The sequence below is a fragment of the Primulina tabacum genome, chromosome 10 (genome assembly GCF_025594145.1).
Source record: "Primulina tabacum isolate GXHZ01 chromosome 10, ASM2559414v2, whole genome shotgun sequence".
Taxonomy (NCBI): Eukaryota; Viridiplantae; Streptophyta; class Magnoliopsida; order Lamiales; family Gesneriaceae; genus Primulina; species Primulina tabacum.
The window spans coordinates 5,976,452-5,999,961 of NC_134559.1; the positions used below are offsets into that span (position 1 = coordinate 5,976,452).

Genomic DNA, 23,510 nt, shown 5'->3' on the forward strand with positions numbered 1-23,510 from the left:
TTTCAAGAATGTGCCGGGGCCTCATACCTCCCGGACTTAAGATAATGTGCCGGGGCCTCGTACCTCCCGGGCTTAAGAGATTTTGCTTTACCTGCTGTTTTAGTTTTATTAAAAATCAAATCACTAACCTGGAAATATTGAATCCGAATTCATTTTCGGTAGAGTGAAACTTCTCTGGTTGAGCTAAATTAAGTGACTAATATAGCTGTATGCTACTGAGTGCATAGTAAATGATCTTCATGCCAATCCGGGATAGCTGCTGAGCTTTGAGCCCATATAAAATCCACATATAAGATCTGAGTGCCGAGCTGGTCGGACTTGTATGTTTGCCAAGCAGAGTTGAGCTTATTTAGGGGATGTGTGATGATACCCTTGTAAGGACCCGGGATATTAAATGGATTCCCAAATCAGGGTCAATCTGCTGGATGGATTCTTCTGAAGCCGGGCTGGCGCAAGCTTGGGCTCTACTCCCCGGGCAATCAGATGCCCGGGCTCTCATGTAAACCTCCGGGAGGCATTCTACTCGGTCACCTCGATATGAGTGAAGTATTTAATGCCGCCGATAAACAGTGTATATAGCCGACATATCTCTGACACTAATGCAAGTGGTCAATAAATCAAGTGGGCTGGACGTGACTAGTGCAAGATTTGACATCTCAGAATATAGGGTGTGCTCAGCCGTCTTACTATAATTAGTAGGTAGCACGGAGAATGAGGTCATCATTATTTCTCCTACTATAAATACCAGGTTCTCTCTTTACATTCGGACATTCATGAATTCATTCATTTACATCAATATCACAACCATCACTTGGTTACATTGGTTTTCTTGCTTAAGTACCATGCTGACTTAAGCATCGGAGTGGCCACGCAGGACACCCCTCCGGCGTCCATTCACGAGTTCATCTCCTTGTCTGCAGGTCACAGTGGAAGCAATAGCTCACAGATCCATCTACCTTGCTCATTTTCCTGAGCAACATTATTGATTCGATCCGGTGGAGCACCCGACCCTGCTCATCCATTTCGTCAGGATCGCATCAATTGGCAATTATAATTTTCTTGGGTGAGATGAATCCTAGTTCTTGAGCTTCAATTTGGTATATTTTTGACTGAAAATGGTATACATCAACTAAATTATCGAGAATCAATGTATCAACAATGCTCTCTCACATGGACTAAAATTACCAAACTTGTTTCTTTTCTATTTTTGTTTTATCAAATAAATTCACTTATAATTAACGTCATGTCAAAAAATATTAAAATTAAAAAAAATAAAGTTGTATGCAGTGGTGGGACAATAAAATTTTTACAAAAAAGTTATGATAACAGAAGTGTTTGGGGAAGACAAAATGATGGTTCGAACTTTTAAATCCATTTATTCACATAGGATAGGATATGGAAAATTGGAAAAAATGTGATAAAGTTTATATAATTTTGTGGGGTGGAGGGATTTAATATTAGAGTAGGTCTCTTGTGAGACGGTGTTACGAATCTTTTATCTGTGAGACGGGTAAACCCTACTAATATTCACAATAAAAAGTAATACTCTTGACATAAAAAGTAATATTTTTTCATGGATGACCCAAATAAGATATATGTCTCACAAAATAGATCCGTGAAACCGTCTCACATAAGCATTTGATTTACTACTAATATATAATTTTTAAAAAATCTTATAAATTTAAAAATATTATAAAGTTTATAAATATAATAAATAATAAAAATTATTCTATTAAAAGAAATATTTTGTATTGGTGTTTTTCTTGATGAATCCAGCGACATGGTAAACCGTTGAGCACGTATGCTTTTCTGCAATTTTCCTGGAGCCAGAAGAAGATCAATCGTTGGAATCGGCATTTTCTACCGCCGGAATGGACTCCCCGGGCACGCAGACCCAGGTCGGCTCCGCTCGGTCATCCGTCATTGACTCCATACGGGGCTGCACGCTGGCCGGCGTGCGTATCACCAAGGAGGAGCTTAGGAAGAAGATCACGTTCCCGGAGTACATCCGGCTCGCCGTCAGGGAGGCGATCCAGGTTAAGGACGTTGAATCGGATGCAGTTTCTCGGCTTTACGACGAGGCTCAGGCGGGAGGAGCTGAGCCGCCGGAGTTTCCTTTGGTCGTGTTTATCAATGCAAAGAGCGGCGGGCGGCATGGGCCCGAACTCAAGGCCCGACTGAAGGAGCTCATGGCTGACGAACAGGTAATCTGGACGCGAAGAGTTTGACTTTGGAAGTACGAATTTTATACATGTACTCTACGTGTGTGAGCACGCATTTGTACGTGTTACGTACGAATCATGTCACAGAAATTTGTAGCCTTCAGGATTGGGTATAATTTGTACTGCGTACTTCTGAAGGTTCTTTTTCGATTTTTTCCCCCAATAATTTCCCAATTAGGATTTGAAGATGAATAGGAAGCGCGGTTCCAATCATTTGTGGAAGTTCAGAGCAACTGATGAGCTCTTCGTTTTGTCAATGAAGTGAAAACATTTGCAAATACCATTGTTTACTTTGTAGTGGGATCATTATGAGTATAGGGTCAAAGAAATCCCGTTTTGTCTGGCGAATCCGTCCAAAATTAACTTGCAGCGTACAAGCCATCTACTTTGGTTAATAATTGCAATTTATGTTTCTCTCTTTTGGACCAACGTTGTTTGAATCTATTTAGTCTCTTTTAGACCAATGTCGTTTGAATCTATTTCCCAGTTCATAAGTAGTTGCTAATATGCTAGGAAAATGGGCGTCAACAGAGAATGCTACTGCTTAAATCGCAATTATACTCCTCTTTTCAGGATTCTTGGAAATACACCATATTTAAAAATAATGATGTGAAGCCACTATGTACCATACATCCCATTTTGTTAAGTGTAATATAGGATGCTCAAACTCAGCTTCCAAGTTCTCATTTTCTACTAATTCCAAATTGGATATTTGATAAAGCGGATGAATTCCCTTGACAAAATCTGATTGGTGGTTATATATCTTTTTCATATTTAAGGGACAGGATGTTGGGTGCTTGATAGTCGCTGGTGTTATGTTCCTGATCCTTTGAGATCCTTATGAGATTGAAAGTTGCCTAAATTTCTTTGACATTTGGCTTATTGCTTATATTATGCCAAAAACTGTAATATTGTGCTTCAGAGTTGTACATTAAAAATGCGCTGTGCAATTTGTTCCTCATTTTCTCCTTTTCTATGCTGCCAGATTTTTGATCTTTCAGTTGTGAAGCCTCACGAATTTGTTCAGTATGGATTGTATTGCCTGGAGAAGTTTGCTAGTCTTGGAGATGGTAGTGCCGCATCAATTCGTGAAAAACTTAGGATTGTGGTTTGTATCATCTACTGACTTTCTAATATGTTAATAGATACCGCTTGCTACTTCCCTCTGAAATATTGCTTGTGTTTGTGGATTGCTTACATTGGGAGGTGTTTCTGGTGTTGTATAGGTGGCAGGAGGGGATGGTACTGTTGGTTGGGTCCTTGGCTGTCTTGGAGAGCTTAACAAACAAGGCCGGCTGCCAGTTCCTCCAACTGGAATTATACCACTTGGGACAGGAAATGATTTGTCGAGGAGTTTTAACTGGGTAAGATTCTGATTACTTTTTTAAGTTTTGCCTTCTCATTCCATTTAGTATGTTCTTTGAGCAATTATTTGAGTGTTCTTTGAAGGGCGGGTCATTCCCTTTTAATTGGAAATCAGCCATCAAAAGAACTCTTGACAAGATAGCTAATGGTCCTATTGGTCATTTGGACAGGTGGATATTTTATTTTGTTAAATTTAATATCTTCAGAATTTTATCAAGGTTATTTCATATACACAAGGTTATTTCATATACATTTAGGTGTATTGAGTTTATGCAAATCATATGTCTTTTCTCAATATATCAGATGTCCTGCTAGTTGTTTTGTAATGTGCTAGTAAAGATCAGTCAATGAGGGAAAATGGGTCCAGGTGGCTATAATATATGATCATTACTTTCATTAGAGGTCCCTCTATGTTCTTAAATGCACTTAATATGACGACATACTTCTTTTAGAGTATGCGTATAATTCGAAGGATCACAGTGCATGTTTGATGGGCTATAAACCGAAACCAAGAAACCCGGTCTACCAGACCGAGTGTTAAATACAGTTGTTAGTTAGGTGGTTTTTTTGGGTGCGAATCCTTTATAAGCGGTGCCTTTTAAAAAAAATTGTAGGTAACCTGGTCACCTAGCTACTTGTTATAATTATTATTTTTTAATTCCATCTTGAAGTGAAAATGGCTTATACATGTTGTCATTCATTTCCCTTTCAGTTTCTTTAACTAAATTGCCAACACAAATCATTAATTTTTTTTCCAAGAGCACTTTTTATCTTCGTTGAAAATGTCATGTCTTGATAATTATGATACTCTCTAAATTTTTATTCCTTTTAAGCTGCATTGCCATTGGAGTGTGATGAATGCTTTAATGTGCAGTTGGCAAATTTTAATTTCGATGCCAGCTGGGAAGGATTTGGAAATACCTTATTCCCTAAAGCCCACAAAAGAAATCCCCCTTGATCAGGTTCGTGGCTTAAGTTAGTTTAATTATTTTTTATTGGGTTTCTATTTTGAGTTGACAGTTACTTTGATTTAAAAGAACTATTAGGTGATGTTGACATGATAGTTAATTATGTCGCAAGTGTTTGTACACACTATACACATGGTAACTATCACTTTCATTGCCAAGTTACTTTAATCTTATGAAATTCAACATAAAAGCACTATATTTTGTTTGAAATCTCTAGACAAAATTTGTTATTGAAAATATCAACTTGGATTTATGATAAACTTTCAGGTTCACACTTCACATAATGCTTTTTGGGTAAGAGTTGGAATTATAATATGCTAGATATTCATATTCTTGGTTAGATGAATTTGTAAGACGACCTTAATTCCTTAGCTTTGTCCATTTCCTTTTAAAATTTTAATACACTTTGTATTAGCTCTTATTAAAATTTTCCGACGTATTACAATACCCAATCAAGATGGAGTGTTGGTGAGATCTTTATTCATTGAAAATCGTTATTATGCATGAAGTTTGTGTGTCTCCCTCTTTTGTAAAAATGGAGGCCGGTCTTCCTGAATTAAATTCATTATCACCTGTGACACTGTGCAGTACAATGTGCCCTTTAAAGCACTGAACTTACATCTTAGTTCCACTCTTAACTTTTTTTTCTATCTTTTCTTTTGCTTCTCAAATTCTGTTTTACGTCGAATGCATTGTTACAGAAAGGTGTATCTGTGAACTTCTATTAGTGGTGTGACTGTGGATTATCTTGTACTACGAGGAAAATAATCAACTTATGGTTAGACACTTGTCAAAGTAAAAAGAAATGATATTTAGAAAAAACAAAGTTCCGGAATTCGAAGTATGATATCTGCTCTCAACCGCTCTGTTCTGGTGCGTCACTCCATTTTTTGATCTGATAATAGCATGAAAATTACATCATGGTAATTGGTTAGTGGTTACGGTATGCTGCGCATCAGTTATACTCGTCTATTTTGTGATGTATTGCATGACCAATATAATTACCACCTTAATTAAGGCCCATATTTTTCCAGGTTACATGTAAAATTTATCTTTGTTTTTTCCGGGGCACTATTTAGTCGGCACTAATGTAGCTAATTTAGTTTTCCATCATCTCTGACTGAAGATCTAATCTTAGCTGTTTTGTATGTCTTCATGTTACCATTTCAAGTTGTTGATTATGCAGGAATTACATGTTGAAGAGGAGTTACCTGGAAACGTTTCCTGTTATCAGGGAGTCTTCTATAATTATTTTAGCTTAGGTATGTTTTTTGTTTTTTTTTAATGTCATCTCTTGGGCTGTTACATGCTGAGAATAACTATGTTTTTGTGGCATCAGGTATGGATGCCCAGGTGGCTTATGGTTTCCACCATTTACGCAACGAAAGACCTTACCTTGCTCAGGGTCCTATTTCAAACAAGGTGCAAATTATTCGTCCAGAGTCCAATATTAATTAATAATTTCCCTCCCTGTCCTTAGCATTAAGCAAAGGGAGGTTTAACCCATTTACTTCTCTCCATGTGTTGGAATTATAAAAGCCATGATCTCATGAATCTTTTAATAGAATGGCAATGTTACCTTTAATATGGCCAAGCATACAGGTTTCGTTTTGTAGTATAGATTAAGTTTAGAAGGAATACATTGCTGAAATTTGGGGAAATGCACTGTTGAGATTTTAAGCATCATAAATTGCAAATTTTTTATTGTTTTCTCCATCCATTCTGATATGCTGTCTATAATTCTCTTGAGGTTTCAACAAGGCCTGGGAGTTCGGACACTTTGTGTGATAACAGGATTGAGACATTATTTTATTGATTGGAAAGCCTGCTTTGCAAAATTGAATATTTTGATCTAGAAGCTACAATTTAAGTACAACACTTTTAATCATGTTATCATTTATGATTTTTTTTATAATCATACTCCCATATGTTTTGCACCTAATCTGGTGCCTGCATAGCTCGGTTGTCACCATGATATTTCACAACAATCATATACATGTAATTTTTTTCTTTATTTTGTGTAAACGAGTTGGCTACGTAAAAGTTTTCACTCTCAGTCTGGCATTAAAGTGTGGCTGATCTTTTGACTGCAGTTAATTTATTCTGGATACAGTTGCAAGCAGGGGTGGTTTTTCACGCCATGCAGTAGTGATCCAGGTTTAAGGTTAGATTTCTGTCTAATATGTTCATAAAATGGGAGTTCAATTTGTCCCGATGTAAACTTCCTAAAAGAAAATTTTTCCTAAGCATTTCTGTTGATGATTGCGTGCATAGATCTGATATTTGTGAACCAGCGGAAATAGTTGGAATCACAAAACAAGCATAGCTATTGCACTATGCAGTCAACTTTATGCTGATAAAAATCGGAAGCGGCATGGAGGAAAATCAAATTGAGCCTATTAAATCGTGGGACAAGGGGGCAAATTGACATTTGAACAAATGGAACTTCTTTTTTAAACAAAAACTGTCAAGTAGTTAGGCAAAGATCGAGCCTGGCCAATGATCTAGTACAAGAGAAGATGCTGATTGGGCATCTCATGTTTCTTTTTGTTGATAAGTAATTTCAATTGCGAAGTGTTGAAAAAACCAAGCATCAAGTCAGTTCTGCAAAGCATGCATTACTCCTTGTTCCTCATAGATTGACATTTGCACATGCTGAAACTGACTGGCAATACTTTTCTCATTGGTGTTGTGCAGAGGTTTGAAGAACATCTTAAGGATATATGTTAAGAAGGTCAATGGTTCACAATGGGAGCAAATCCCTGTCCCATCGAGGTTAAATTCATTTTTTTAATGAGTTTGATGGATCTTAAATTTATAGTGACTTGACAATTGTATTTGAACAATCGCAAACTTATTCGCGCTTGATTTATTTTCTGGACTTTTCTTGATTTGAATCAACTTATCTGACTTACATGGACCTTCCAGTGTGAGGTCTGTAGTTGTCCTCAATCTTCCTAGCTATGGAAGTGGAAGAAATCCTTGGGGCAATTTGAAGCCAGAATATTTAGAAAAGGTATAGATATTGTTGACTCTGAACAACTTTCTCTACAACTTAGCATGTGTTCCAACTTGATTGTTCAGTCAATCAACGGTTTTCTTTTAATTTTCCCTTCTTTATTTATTGTATTCCTCCCTCTAGAGAGGTTTTGTCGAGGCTCATGCTGACGATGGTTTGCTGGAAGTTTTTGGTTTGAAACATGGTTGGCATGCTTCAATGGTTATGGTTGAATTGATCTCGGCAAAACACATAGCCCAGGTATGGAACTAAAATTTCAAAATTCTCTACAAGAGCATCATTTCTCATGAGTCATTATCTATTGGTAAAATTAGCATTTTAGAAGCTGCATGCTTTCCATCGCTAGTTCACAGGATGATGTTGAATTTGAAAACGGTGTCCATGAAGTTGGAATTGCTCAGTTTTTAAAGTTTGCTATGTACTTCAAAGCAGGGCATGAAGCCCTAATCCACTTCAATCCTTGAAGAATAATTTTGAATTTGGAAACTTGCATCCACAAGTTGTGTGCGAGCCTCAATTATTTTTTTTTTAATATTGAATAATACATCATCAATTAATTTGCCAAAAAATGCTTTATTGTCGTGCAAATTTGTTTCATTAGAAGCCAGCGCATGTTGGAAAATTCTAGCTCTTGTAAACAATTAGTACACATGGGAAGCCATTCTTTTTTCATCTTCACTTTTTCTTGGTATAAAGTTCTTTCTCACGCATTAAAATAGTTTCATCATAAGCACTCTTATGGTTTTGATTGACTGTTTACGCATTACATACTGTGATTACCAGGCCTCAGCTATTCGGTTTGAACTCAGGGGAGGAGAATGGACAGAGGCATACATGCAGATAGATGGTGAACCCTGGAAACAACCCATGGACAAGGAGTTCTCAACTTTCGTGGAGATGAAACGGGTACAACATCAGTCTGTTATGGTCAAAGGAGAGTAACGGAACTGCAACTCTTTCTCTGTAAAGTTTCTCCCCCCTTAGTGAAGGCTTCTGACAGTAACTTTGTGAAGCCAATGTTCAAGCATCAATAGATTGTTGTACATATCAAATATTTGGCCTTGTATCTAATCTGTTGCTTAGGGAATTTTCTGTAGTCCAATCAAGCCTACAGATACCAGGTTATGTTCATTTCGTTTCATTGAACGAGGTATGTATTTTTGCAAGTCAATGGGACCATCTTTCTACTGTATATTACATGAAGCCATGAACTGCAAGAACAGTCAAGCTAGAACCCATGAGGAATACACATACAACTTTTTGCAAAGTTGAACATTGGGGGAGCGGCCCAGTGGCGGAGCCAGAAATATGGCTCCGTCGGGCTAAAATTTTCAACTCTATAATTTTTAATATATTAAATTGATCTACCCGGACTAATATTATATTATTCTAAAATTATATAAAGTTTACATATAATTTTTTTTTAAAAAAAATTGGATAACCTGGCTAAAGCCCGAGTATAGGAGCCTTTGGCTCCGCCCCGGAGCGCTAACACACACCACTATATCAATACTATCGTTGAAGAATTATCACAATTGAAAAAATAAATGACTGAAATTATAAAAAATTTAAAGATACATAGCTAGCTTAGATCAAATTTTGTCAACATAAAATATGAAAACCACAAAATACAAATATAAATTCATGTTTCAAAATTGCAACTTTTCCTAAAATGTATGTGTTAACTATTGAAGATAATAGTACCAAAGAAATTACTAATAAAGATTTAACCATTTAATAAAATGTAATAATGGAATTACGAAGTAGGTTATATAAATTACAACATAGAAAATAAAAAAAAGAAGTTATAAATTTAATTATAAAAGTTTTCTCATTTCAAGTAGTTAGCTAGTAATGTGGCCAAGGGAACTATGCACTCATTAGCAAATAAATGAGAATAATATCGAGTCTAAAGGCTATAATAGCAATAAATATGGTTAGAGTCGTCTACTTGCAACCATTCTTTTATTTTGAAGTTTTATTATATTTAATTAATCTATATTATATGCTACTATATATCTAGATATATGCGTAAATAAATTTAATATCATACAAAAAATAATAGTTTATTTAATAATAAAATATTTACCTAATGCATTTTCAATATTGAATTTAAAAAAAACGTACGAATGTCATTATTGATATTCTAAATTTTATGCAATCAAATTATATATATTGGCAATAATATCGTCGTGCCTAACTTATATAATTGATCATGCAAATTAACCATTTTCCTTCTAGTTTAATTTCGGTTTCTATTTTCTATTCTGAAAATATATTTCCCACATTTTCATATGCGTCAACATATATTAGACATTTTCTTTAAAAAAAATGCTATATTTATTACATTACGGGAAATTATAATTTTGTCGTATATATCTCTTTATGATTTTGGTTATCTATATTATTAAATTTTAGTCATAATATGCTATCTCTATATCTTTTTCTTGAAATTTTAGATCTTTTTGGCGTCAATTTGTGCGGTATCACATCACTACTTTCATAGCAAAATGGCTAAAATTGTTTAAAAAAATGAAAAATAAATGTTTAAGACTGAAATATGATACCACAAAAAGATTATACACAACCAAAATTATAATTTTCTATGCTACATTATATGGTAATTGGAACATGTATACGTATGCTATCAATTTGAAATAAACTATTTTACGATGAACACAGTTTGGTATCAAAATAAGGCTACGTTTGGTTGGAGGATAAAATTATGAAATGATCAAGAGAGAAATGATAAAAAGAATGATTGAAGTAGGAATACAATATATAATGATAAATAATATTATCTTTGATATGATTGTTAAAATAGGATAGTTAAGAATCTTTTGGTGAATTGACAAAATTGCCCATCCACTTCGGCGGCGACGGTGTGGTGACTGACGACCGACGTTCGACGGCAGCGACCGGCAGTCGGTTGGCAGTTGACGGAAGTCGGCCGGCGGCGGCGGCGGCGGTAGGTGGTGGTGAGTTTTGATATAGGAGAAGGGTAAAATTGGAAAAATAATATGGATTAAGAGTTGGATAAATAATCTTAGGGGATGAGGAGTGAATATTTTATCCCAGTTAATATAACCTAATCATTTATATTTGCGATTGACTTGGTTAAATAAAAATCATACTAAACATTGGATTAGGTGAGTTAAAAAACTATAAACCCACCTAATCCCTCGTACCAAACGTAGCCTAAAAGTTTTATTCCCAAACTATGCACATTCTGTAAATTAATTTATTTAAAGCCTTGTGGTTAATATTCCAAAACCTAAATAGTATGTTTGGTTTTTTTTTCTTCTAAAACCATCAATTATATATAGTTTTGATATGCTGCATACCTATTATATACATTTGTATGAGCATCGATGAAATGTCACTCATCTATTGGATGTGATGAAACATAGAAAACTTGCTCATCCAATTAATATTTTTTTACACATATGCATATGCTAATTATATATACAAGATTTACTTGTATGCCATATATATTTGTATATTAAAAAATATTAGCCAATATGAAAGTATATCATGTAGGGGTGGAAAAAATACCGAATTTTCGGTATACCGAGGTTACCGTACTGAAAAATACCGAATTTATCGAAATATTCGATACGGTATGGTACCGATACCGAAATATTTGGTATGATAACGGTATGAAATTTGAAATTTTCGGTATATATACCGAAATAATATATATAAATTAAAAAATATATAATATTTTAAAATAATAAAGTTAAATTTTTAAAAAATATAAGGTATTTTTTTGGTATAAAATGATATATATCGATACTGTACCAAAGTAAATAATTTAACTTCTGTTTGGACTCATCATGATGGAATAGTTCAAATCAAAGTTAAGTGAAGTAACTCGACTCATAGTTGAGAATTTAAACTGTTGAGAAGTCTTATATATGTCGTCTAACCTTAAGCTAGCTAGATGACTGGATGCTGAGCCTCGACTTGTTAAAAAGTTGACAGGCTTCAGAAATCACATGACCTTAGACATTGTTGCAAAGATAGCGGATGATGAAGTCGCACATGTTGCGGTTGAAGTTTATTGGTGTTTATTGATGTCTTGAATCTCCAAGTACATGTTGCGATTGATGTTTATTGTCTTGATGAATTTGTTTTGTATATATCATTGCTGATCTCTTTGACTGTTTTGATGGATTTGTTTAGTATCGGTGATCACTGGTCTTAGAATAACAAGAGAATGAATTTTTTTATATATACTTTCGGTATGACGGTATGTTACATATACCATACCGAAACTTTATACCGAAAAATCGGTACGATAACAATATCATTTTTCTCATATCGGTAATTTCGGTACAGTATATGTTATTCCGAAATTTCGGTACGATGTACCGTACCGACTACCTCTAATAAGTAATATCATTATAAAAAATTATCTACCATAAATTAATATTTTTTATATGAAAATTGATGAATAATAATCATTAACACACATTTCTTTATCTTTAATTTGCTCTTCTATATCCACCTTTAAGCCCTAGCTTTCCAAGCCGGCTCGGCTGTTTAGTTTATCTCCATGGCCCACTTCCATAACGGCTGCTGCCGCCGTTTCTTGTTTCGAGCCGCCCCTATTGTTCCAAGTTTTCTCACATGAGGGGCACGTTTTAAGCGCCGCCGCCACGGCCTTAGTCATTGGGTGCAAAAACTGCCGCAGCAACGGAGCCGCTGCCGCAGGTGGCGGTGATGGGTTTTCTGTTTTAGCTGGTGATCGAAGCTCCAACAGTTGTCTCTTTAGTTGTCGATTCTCGTCGCTGAGCCTTTCGCAGTTCTTCTTCAAGAACTCGCGGTCTATCTCGGTTTGCTTCAGTTTTATCCTGCGTTCAAAGTTATAATGCAAGGAATAACATAAATTTCTTTTTTATTATTCGAATCCAATTTAAGAAATGGAAGAAATATATTTTTTGATTATTAGAAAAGAAGAAATTTAACAACCTCGCTCTTCGGTTCTGAAACCAAACTTCAACTTGTCTAGGTTTGAGATTCAATCTTTCTGCTAGTATCCGTTTCTGAGCCTGCATGCCCACCAAAAATTATTTTTTAATCTAATCTGAATTTTTCTTATTAGAAAACCGTATTAAATTCTGTGCTTTTGATATAAATCTTCAATATATATATATATATATATATATATATATATATACACACCATTGTAAGAGAAGAGAGCTGTTCAAAACTCTCTTCAAGCAAAGTGATCTGATCCTTGTCGAGCCTCAGCTTCTTTCTGCCACAATTCTTGGAATAATTTCTTTCACAATCATCGGCCTTGCTACCATTGAAAATCCTATTCTTGCTCCCTTGTTTTTCATCCACTTGCATGAATTTCGGGCTCGAGCTCGAATACTCGGTATCATGACCATTTTGGTGAAGCGGGATCGAAAGATCAAGAAAAAGCACCCTCTTATTCTTCTTCAAGTTATCCCTTTTCGGCTCATACGTGGTTAAGCCTAATCCTAAGTCGAGCTCGAGTTTGATACTGGATGCTTCATCTTTCTCTTCCATGGATGAAAAACAAGAGAAAATTGATTAGGGTGATTCTTGTTTTCCCTTCCTCTTCTCTTGTCAATGAGATGAGATTAGGAAGGGGTTGTTAGCTTGAGGATTAATTTATATGGCTTTATTATGAGTTAAATAGTTAAATACATTTTAATTATGAATTTATTATATAGAGTAATTATTAATGTCAAAGAAAAGAGGCCAATAATAATGGCATGCGTTAGGGTAATGACTAATTGGAGGAAACCAAACAAACTTAATTAGCCACTTAAATGGAATCAATTAATTACTGTTTTGATAGAGATTAATGGCAATTTGACTCATCTTTTGTTAGCAAGAACAACACAAGGTGGAATTAATGGTTTTTTTTATGCATTATTAAGTTATGTTATGTGAAATTGGTCAAATTGGTTAATTATTGTGATTTTAATCAACTTGTAACCATCAAGCATGACATAAGAAAAGATCCATTGATTAGACTTATGGTGATGCATTAAAATTTTTTTTTAAACACAAGATATTATTATATATATATATATATTGTATAAGTTATGTATGCTATTTTATTTATGTTTTGAATGTACTGGTTTTTTTTTCTTTTGGAAAGGGAGTGATGTATGATATCAAGGGAAGTAAGTTTTGAAAGTGAAAAAGAAAATCATTTGAGAAATTAATGACAAATTACGTGAGGTTGTATTTGGATTTGATGGAGTATTTCAAGTAAAGATTTGGAATAACTTTATATTGAGATGTATTTGAAATCTACCATGTTGATTAAAAAAATAACCAGTTGGGATTTAAAATCAATTGTCAAGTGGATTTATCCAAACAAACTAATGGATTTGTTATTATGAACTCGAAATCTTAGCTTCAAAACCATAAATCCAAATTGCAACTTTAGGTTATTATTGGTGGATTAGTGAATTTCAAATTCTTTGAATAGTTTGGATGAACAAATTAGAATGAAACTCAAATTCACTTTATATAAAATTATGTAATTTCAATAATAATTACGATAGATTTGAACAAACAAAAAGATGAGTACTGTAGTTTGAAATATGTAGTTCAAATCCTTCTTAAAACAAATCATTATTTCGAAATCAAATATTTTTCATCCAAGTACAACCTCAAATCTTTTTTATTGCATACTTCTCACTTTTCTTCTTTTTTTTTTTTCCTATTTGGTTAAGAGTCTAGGGAAATTAACTCCTATTTACCCATTCCCGATAAAAAGGGAAAACTACTTTTTTGATCTCATGTATTTGTTTTTTTACCATTTGGGTCCTCTGTGTTATCGTATTTCTGTTTTAATCTAATATTTTTAGTTTCTTTTTTTACAGCAATTAGTCATTGTCATCGGGAGTATTGATGTGATACTACACACGATAGAGCAAAAAGTTTAAAATATTATATTAGAAAATATATTAAACACTCCATCCCAAATTACACACTTCAAATCATGGACACTAAATAATACACTATTGGAGTCAAGTGTGAGTCATTTAAACTAATAATGAACTATTCATATGAAAAAAGAAAAACTAAATAAATATATTATATATAATGCATTTGAATACATTCATTCCCTAACGTTTTTGTCTGATGATTGAATTTAAATGTATATTCAATATTCAATTTCCATAGAGAATTGATTAATTATATCCTAGCTAGATTTGGTCATGGTACATAATACTTTCAAAACTAGCCACATTCCTCGAACTTTTTGCAGGTGCATAATACTCTCAAAACCAGCCACATTCCTCAAGTTCGTTCTGTGTAAAAGTCGACTACCAGCCTACACAGCTCTAGTTAGTGGGGCTGAAATTGGAAGCGAACTGGCGTAATCGTCCCACGAATTAATCGAAATAACAACACCCTCGTGTTATGTATTAGAAGACGTTAGTTTTGGTGGTGATCCGTCGTTTGAAAACTCGATAGACCTCGTAAAAGTTCATGACTGACTGACTGTGGCTGTTTTGTTTGTTGCATTGGATTTCCTGAATGAGTGTATACCTGCTTCAACAATTAAGCATCGATCTCTTCCCTCATGTTAATCATGTACTATTCAATGTTAACAGCTAGGTGTACAGTTCGTCGAACTTTCGTTTCCATTTTTCATGCATAACATGATTCCACTTCCTTATCAAGTAGAAGTCCAACTTTACACCAAATATAAATGTTTGAACATCAAGTTTCTTGATTGAAACATGGTGGAAAATGCACTAATTGTATTGACAGAATCATGGTATTAACATTTTCAATGTTAATATAAATTTCATGAAGATAATCAACTCACAAATAATTATAAATCAAATTGTTTCCACCAGGAAAAAAAAACACAAAAATAAAAATGAAAGAACCATTGCCTTTAAAGTCCCACTGCATGTTATAACAAAGTATAAATCAAGATGATAACAACTCAAGTTGATACATGTCTTATATTTTTTTTCCATAACTTCTGTTATAAGTATCCTTCATCTTCTGCGTCTCCAAGTCACCGAACACGCCGTATACGCCGCTCTCGTCTCCGTAGCCATTATGTTCATTGTCACTAGCTTGATCAAGATCCATCAAATCTTCACCGTATCGAAAACTTTTGATCTTCGCATTCGATCCCTTGGGATTTGGTTCCTGCCCTTTAAGAAGGCTTACCACTTCCTTCATGTTAGGCCTTTTCTCTGCCTCAGTTTGAACACACAATGCAGCGACATTTACCGTCCTTATCAACTGATTTTCGTCGAAATTCCCCCGTAGCCTAGGATCTACGAGATCTCTGAACCTCCCTCTAGATATGAATGGCTCCGACCATTCCGTGATGGTCCGTTTAATGCCACCGGGAAGCTTCTCAATAGGCTTTCTTCCGGTGACCATCTCTAGCAGCAGAATTCCAAAGCTGTAGACATCACAACTCTCGGAAACCTTTCCCCACATCGCATACTCAGGCGCGAGATATCCTAACGTGCCTTTTACGCGTGTAGTCATGTGACTAACACCCTCCGGGATCAGCTTTGCGAACCCGAAATCTGCCACTAATGGATCAAAATTGGAGTCCAACAGCACATTGCTAGCCTTGATATCTCTGTGAATGATATGGGGTGTCACCTTATGGTGCAAGTACCTAAATATCATGAGGGAAGAAAGACATATTATTTCAATTTTCATTTACAAATAATAAATCCTTTACTTGCACAAACTATTTATGGAAAATGTTTCCTTTTTAAAAAATTAATCAAGAAACACATAAAGGTTTGGTTATGGTTTACTACAGAGACATTGTTTTTCCTTTATTAAATTTTAAAATATTGTATGATTATATCAAAATTTGATAACATAATGTCATAATGAATAATTTTAAAATACAATAGAAAAGAGTTGCGGTTGAGTCTCGAATCCCAGACCTCATCCTAAACCTGATATCTTGATGTCAGATGAGCTTTCAGCCATCGACACGACTAATTATTCAAATGTTAGCATGACAAGAATCTTACAACAAGCCTTCAGCAGATCCAAGTGCAATTTTCATTCTCTTCTTCCAATCAAGCTGAACTTCTCCAGCAAACTGACCATGTAAATGAGAGAGCAAGCTGAGATTCGGCATGTAGTCATATACGATGAGACGTTGATCATTCCCGGCACAGTAGCCTCTAAGGCCTAACAGATTCTTGTGTCTCACCCTTCCAAGTACCTCAACTTCCACTGCGAATTCCATTTCGGCTTTCGAGTTCATAGACTTCAGTTTCTTGACCGCTATCTGAATTTATATATACATGGAAAATTGCAGAAAAATCAGCATCAATAAAATATTCTCATATCCAAAACATGCAATCCTAATATTTATTTTTTTCTAACCAAACTCCATTATATGAACTAATTTCATATTAATAAATATGATTTCTCAAGTTATTAACAAGTTCTCTGTATTGCTGCTCTTGGTAAAAGGAGCGATGCGACCTTGATTTCTTTAATAGTGGTGATATTGCGGAAATTTTGTGATTTTAATTTTTTCCACAAAAAATTCTGATGAAAATTTTGAAAAATCGAATCTTTATTTTGAATATCCAAAGAACATGCATGGTTTATATAAGTTTACTTGAAGTCCATCTGATGTTTTGCCCCAATAGTCAATACACACTTCCAAAGCCTCCTTCTCCGAGCTTGTAATCCTCACAGAAACCATTTGTAGCAGAATGCAGCTCCTTGTACGTGAAAATTCTCCATGTATTGCAATTTCCTCCACTGAATGTCAGCCGAAAAAACCCCCCCAAAAAATGAATATTCTTAAATTATATTATATATATGACAAAATAAAATTATATATAATTTGTTTTTGAACGTACCCTTCCTCAACTTTTTCGGAATCACAGCAACTCAGGGATGATCCCATTGTTTGGCTTACAGGGTTTCTGAGTCCGAAATCAGACAAGTTTTCTTAGAGATTTTCGATTGTTTTGAAGTAGTATTTTCACTGATGATGCCAAATTTGTCATCCTCGAACTGGCACTGCCGCCCTCAGCCGGCGGAGCTTGTTAAGTTTAAAGCATATATATATATACTAGGAAGATGCACGTGCGTTGCACGTGTGATAGAATTTTTAAGACAATAGAACAAAACATTTTTATAACTAATTATATTATATGAGATGTTGAATTCATACAAATAAGACAAAAAGTATACAAAGTAGTTAAATAAAAAGTGAAACGAGTACAATTGAAAAGTTAAACGAGTGTTGACAACACAATAAGAAATCTCATAACGTATCCTTTATTTGGTCGTGATAGAAGCAGTGTTTGTTTTTTTGCACGAAGTCCGTCGCTTAATTCATTTTGTATACTCCTTAAGAAGCTCGTCGTCATCACATTCTATATTGATGTCGTGTGATTCACTTGTAATGGGAACGTTTCTCTTCGAAGATGTGGAAGCGTAGCTCTTTGCTCTATCTTTGCTTGCATTATTTAGACGTCTTAACGATCTCTGTTTTTTTGTTGGGATATTTTTGGAGTGAATCGGGCGTGGTTTTTGAACACTTTCAGCAATTATTGAAACCATGTCTTCACTGTTTGTGACAGTCCTATCCAATTTTAACAGAAATCTATGACTTTCTGTGTTAGGAGTGATGATATCATCGATGTCCTGCACCATAAGTGAGATTTATGAACATTAGATTATATACTTCCAAATGATATGATGAGGTAAAAATGTTTTTTTTTTTTCGTTTCTGATAAGTAGTAAACATATTTTATACGTATTATTTCCTACCTTATTGCGAGTTTTGATGAATTCTTCGACAGGACAGCCAATGAACATTGTAACAATATCTCCAAACATAGTTACTTTTGCGATGCCTGTTCCATCTTCAATCAACACACTAAGTTTATACCTGAGATCGTATATAATAGGCCCATCATTGTATGTAGTAATCAGGATATATTTAACAAAAATTGAAAGTAGAGTTAATTAAAACCTTGGAACTATTTCAATGGGTATATTTTTACAGTCAATGCAAGACATTCCACTTGTTGTCTTTGTCGCAGATTTGTTACAATGGTTGCACGCATCATAAAATAGAGATGAGTTGTTTTCGAACTTCTTTATTCTTCCCTGAACACAGTAGTAGTTGTTCTAAAAAAAAAAACAGAGAGAGCAGATTTAGTTATTTTGTTCATATATTTTTTCATGATGTTTTATATTATCATGCATAATACTTCGAGAGCACAAAATTGATATAAGTGAACAAGGGTCATCATAAACGTTGAAGAATTAATGAAAGTATTTAGAAATTTGGTTCTTATTCTTGGTGATTTATAATGTCAATTAAATAGTTAAAATAGAATTGATAAACGCAAGTATACAAAAAATGAGATAGACTAAGTCAGTAGGTGAATTTCCCCGCTGCTTCTTACAAACTCGTCAACATATTTTTATTCTTTATGTGCAGTAATGTAGTTATAGTATTTGTTGATTTCATAGTTAAGATATAAGAAGTGGTTAATATGATGCAATGAATCTGAAACAAATAAAACCTCATTCAGCGTGTTCCATTTTTTGGCAAGTTGTTCTAGAGTTACTTCGACTGCTTCAGCAAACTTTTTCTTGGTCCAAAGTTCATTCACTCCATGCATAGTGTCAGTCGCGTGCAACCTGATATTTGTATCCCGTTATGTAATAACGTAAATGAAGAACGGGAATATATCATTAAGTAAAAAAATATAAATGTTCTAAATCTTCTACATGACACGCGAAAAAATCGTTTCTTTTAGATACATATATTAGCTCGGCGCAAAAGATTATGAGCTTGAAACATAGCTAAAAATAGATGCAATGCTTCACGATGAAGAGATATTAAAAGTGATTTTACCATTCGGTAAGTTCAATTGCTCTGGAGCATTGTGGATTGAGTATAACATATGTTGTTGGTGTAGATTTCAATTGAGAAACATCTAACATCAAGAGCAGAAACGAAAGTTATTATTTGTAAGCATGATGAAATAATAAAGAGAGTCGATGGTTAGTATAACTATTGTGTGTTTGCATTCTGAGGTTGCATATAGCCGCAATAGGTGCAAGAGCCTCATTTTTTTTCATCAACTGGCCTTCATTGACAGCTAAATCATCCCACAAGCCAATAGCTATAGTTTCGTACCTGTTGAAAATATAACCATTAAAAGTGTGTACCTGAAAAAGGGTAAAGAATAGTAGCAAAGAAAAGGATGTAGTTAGTCATCGTTTATCATCAATAACCGTTCATTCATGAGGACGATATCTCGTAAATGTCCAATTGTTCCGGTCTTCGGTCTCGTGAAATTACGAAGTGGTTGAACGTTTTTGACAAAACCAATTATATCTGCAAAGTTAGCACAAAGTTAATGAAGCATTTTTTGAAAACAATTTGAAATAATTGTCGAAGATGAATCTTACGTTGGTCTTCATTTGCAATAAGCTTAGGAGTGATTTCATTAAATCTCTTGAAGTTGATACCCATTGGCAGCGTTGGTCGAATAGCTTGAAATTCAGTAATCACAGACCTTGTTTGGATAGTAAGTTCGATGCTCGGGTTGACATTAACATAGTTGAAGTTCATTTTCTTCACCAGTGGATTACAAATCAAGTAGGTTTTATTGGTGTGCAACAAGGTATTAAATTGTGAGATCACATTCGAGAACATAATAGCGTAAATCATATTTCCCTACAAATAAACAGAAACCAAATGATAACACAAATAAAGGATAAAGTATGGTTACCATAAATATATATTAAGATGATGTTGATTTCAGCTAAGCGAAGATGAAAAAAAATTGTGAAGATGGACCTATTTTGATATAGGTGACAATATTACGATGCGAGGTCGGAATAATATTCAAATTACATACCTGCTTGTCAATGAGTATTGACTTTCTGATTCTTATGGAACCTTTATTTGTTTCGGTTTCATAGCCTTGTCGAAGAACCAGAGCTTCGATGACGACATCAGATTGATTTTCCTTAAGATCTTTAATCATGACAATGTTGGGTGTAGCCATATGAGTTTCTTGTTTGTGTTTGAAGCTGTTGGGTGTAGCCATATGAGTTTCTTGTTTGTGTTTGAAGCTGTTGGGTTTCACCATGTGAGAATAAATTGGATGTTTGCAATGAATCGAATGGGGTGATGTAATTGGTGCCAACTTATAATTGGTATTTATATGTAGCAAGGTTACGAACACAATGGTTAATGAATTCCACAAAATAAAGAAGTATAAATGTATTAATTATGTAAATAAACGTTTTCTACATAACGTAAAAGATTGTATGTAACACATATATTTATTGATCAACGGCTTGTGAAAAAATTCCAAAGGACAATGTTTTTAATTAAACTTCATTCATTGTTTGGTTTTGCATCCAAGTGTCCCATTATATTTGTTTAATGTGACGGCGTTGGTTTTCTGTCAGCACAATCTGTTTAATTTGGTCCTGGAGTGAATGGGCTTCCTTTACCATATTCTCACGTAATTTATACAGTTCATGGACTATGGTTTGGGAAGCGTATAGTTCGTTCTTGGTCATCTTATGTTGTATTTCTTCTGAATTGAGATAGTATGCAAACCTTTGCACGTCAGCTTCAAGATTGTCCTTGATTTCTTCTAACTCATGTTTCTCCTTCTTTAAGTCTTCATATGCCAAGTCTATGCGCAACAATTGCTCTTGATGTTCTTGTTTCTCTTCATAGAGTTGAGCTCTAAGGGTTGCTATCGCAATCTCGTGTTCGTTGAGAGCGAGATCGCGCATACGTTGGGGAATTCCAGCACGAGTACGGAGAGCCATTTCCTTAAATAAAACAAATGGAAGGCTTAGCACAATAGAAAGAGATCAATAATGATAAAAACAGTATTTTTATACAACGTACGAGTTAGGAGAGTTTTTTGGAGAAATTTTCAAATAAAAGAAAGTTCGCAAAATTATTTATCCGAAACCAAATAATACAAACAATCGTAGTTCAGAGAATGACGTGTATAGAGATAGTTTCTGTCAACCTTCTCCAAGAATTTCAATACAATAATCACTTAATAAAAGGAAAAAATGGCAACACATGCATTTTCACCGAAAAGTGGGTTAGCTTTCAGGAACTTTCGAAAAAATACGACACTCGGTTTGAACCCAAAAAGGGTGCCTACCACAGAGGATAAATATAAGATAAAACACATACGCTCCATAGATTGGCTTCTTTACCTTATGATCTGTGAAAAACTTCTATTGCAACAAGGTTTTAAACTGGGAGATCACATTCGAGAACATAAGAGAGTAAATCACACTTCCATACAAATATATAGAAAGCAATGGGTAACCCACATGAAGGCTAACGTAGGAGTATTCCAAATAGATATGAAGCTGATGTTGATTTCCGCTCAGTGAAGCAATATAAAAAAATGTGAAGACGGTCCTATTTTGATACAAGTGACGATATTACGATGCTTGGTCGGAATAAAATATAAATTACATACCTGATTGTCAATGAGTGTCGACTTCTTGATTGTTATGGAACCTGTAGCAATCTGAGTTTCTGGGTTGTGTGTGAGGCTGCCGGGTTTATCCATGTCAGGAATCGATGTTTGCAATCTTTCGAATGGGATGTTGTAATTGCAATGTTTACACAGTCAAGCATGTGTTAATCATTTCCAAGAAACAAAGTAGCATAAATGTGTTAATTAATTAAAAAACGTTTACTGCATATATAACGGTATGTATCACATATTGCTATTAATATTTGGAACCGTCTATTCTTGAGCAACTTTCATATACAGTATTTGAAAGGCAATTATTTTAAGTAAACCTCATTCATTGTTTGGTTTTCCATCCAGCCGTCCCACTATTTATTTTAACGTTTTGAATGTGTACACCATTCTTTTGTTTAAATAACATTTTTATATACGATGTGAAAAGAAATAAATTGAAGTAGATATTATGCATATTTTATTTAAATAAGTATCAAATATAGGTTTTAAAATAAGCGTTAATAAAATTGAAATGTAAAGAAAAAAAATGAGCCACATGAATGTAGGCAAGTAATCGAGACTCATTTATAATCATGCAGAGGTCAAACTTTGTTTTAAGAAAACATCATGGCTCACAATGAACTTAAGAAATATAGAGCATAAATTTTAATAGCTATTTATTTTATTAAAACCGAAATATGTTTTTGCAAAAAAATGTAATATTCTTATTTTAATTCGTAATTATATTAAAATAAATTTACTTGAGTCCTTTATATTTTTTTGCTAAATTTATAAATCAAAAATCGAAGTTTTTAGTCTTATTTTTATCTAATACTTGGATCTTGAGATAAAAGCGAACATGTGAATAATCATATATAGATGTTAACAAAAGAGGTAAAAGATTAACAAATAAAGCATCAGACAAGTAGGCAAGTAATAAAACTGATTCTAGCTGAACTCTTGAATATAAGATTTTGACGCATTATAATCGAGTCGAACTGAAGCTTTATTTAAAGAATAGATTCATGACTTACGAGCTTATTCAGATTTTATCGTGTCTAAAATAGCTTAACAAAAATAAAGCTAAAATGTAAATAGATATTAAAATTTGAATTAAATGTAGGGAAAATAGTATTCTTAGTTAAATGCATAATTTTAGTCTAATAAATAAATTTTGTAAATTAATTTATAACTGTTATAAATAAAAGTTTAAAATATATAAATAAGATATATATATAAAATCTAACAGATGATTAATTAGACTACGAATGAACCATTGAAGGATAAAATATAAGTATTAAAAAAGATAATAAAAATTAATAAATAAAGGCACATACAAGTAGGCAAGTAATCGAGGTGAGCTGAGCCGAAATGGATTATCGAGTATATGAGTTGGATGTATTTATAATCAAGACGAGCTCATTTTTTGTTTTAA

At 34.0% G+C, this 23,510-nt stretch overlaps 2 protein-coding genes and 1 pseudogene across 2 annotated transcripts; 1 reads left to right on the plus strand and 2 right to left on the minus strand.

The window, feature by feature from the left end:
* Nucleotides 1–1,739: 1,739 nt before the first annotated feature.
* LOC142505225 (diacylglycerol kinase 4-like) lies at nucleotides 1,740–8,777 on the plus strand. The gene is made up of 12 exons (XM_075618114.1): nucleotides 1,740–2,204; nucleotides 3,208–3,330; nucleotides 3,449–3,586; nucleotides 3,672–3,757; nucleotides 4,462–4,549; nucleotides 5,742–5,817; nucleotides 5,895–5,977; nucleotides 6,649–6,719; nucleotides 7,253–7,330; nucleotides 7,484–7,571; nucleotides 7,698–7,814; nucleotides 8,358–8,777. Exons 1-12 carry the CDS (start codon nucleotides 1,872–1,874, stop codon nucleotides 8,514–8,516), a joined length of 1,440 nt encoding a protein of 479 aa, XP_075474229.1. The 5' UTR covers nucleotides 1,740–1,871; the 3' UTR covers nucleotides 8,517–8,777.
* A 3,217-nt stretch (nucleotides 8,778–11,994) lies between these two features.
* On the minus strand, nucleotides 11,995–13,507 carry LOC142505635 (homeobox-leucine zipper protein HOX18-like). The gene is made up of 3 exons (XM_075618700.1): nucleotides 12,762–13,507; nucleotides 12,549–12,628; nucleotides 11,995–12,430 (listed from the first exon to the last, which is right to left on the minus strand). The coding sequence occupies exons 1-3, from the start codon at nucleotides 13,113–13,115 to the stop codon at nucleotides 12,094–12,096; spliced, it is 771 nt and encodes a 256-aa protein (XP_075474815.1). The 5' UTR covers nucleotides 13,116–13,507; the 3' UTR covers nucleotides 11,995–12,093.
* Nucleotides 13,508–15,477: 1,970 nt separating this feature from the next.
* LOC142505634 (PTI1-like tyrosine-protein kinase At3g15890) lies at nucleotides 15,478–17,493 on the minus strand (annotated as a pseudogene).
* Nucleotides 17,494–23,510: the final 6,017 nt, after the last annotated feature.

What these genes read in the sequence shown, in the direction of transcription:
- LOC142505225 (XM_075618114.1), top strand. Translation starts at nt 1,872, where the DNA reads ATGGACTCCCCGGGCACGCAGACCCAGGTCGGCTCCGCTCGGTCATCC. An exon ending in AGCTCATGGCTGACGAACAG is followed by an intron (nt 2,205 to 3,207) that starts GTAATCTGGACG and finishes CTATGCTGCCAG; the next exon opens with ATTTTTGATCTTTCAGTTGT. An exon ending in TGTCGAGGAGTTTTAACTGG is followed by an intron (nt 3,587 to 3,671) that starts GTAAGATTCTGA and finishes TGTTCTTTGAAG; the next exon opens with GGCGGGTCATTCCCTTTTAA.
- LOC142505635 (XM_075618700.1), bottom strand. Translation starts at nt 13,115, where the DNA reads ATGGAAGAGAAAGATGAAGCATCCAGTATCAAACTCGAGCTCGACTTA. An exon ending in AGCTCTCTTCTCTTACAATG is followed by an intron (nt 12,629 to 12,761) that starts GTGTGTATATAT and finishes GTGGGCATGCAG; the next exon opens with GCTCAGAAACGGATACTAGC. An exon ending in TTTCAGAACCGAAGAGCGAG is followed by an intron (nt 12,431 to 12,548) that starts GTTGTTAAATTT and finishes CTTTGAACGCAG; the next exon opens with GATAAAACTGAAGCAAACCG.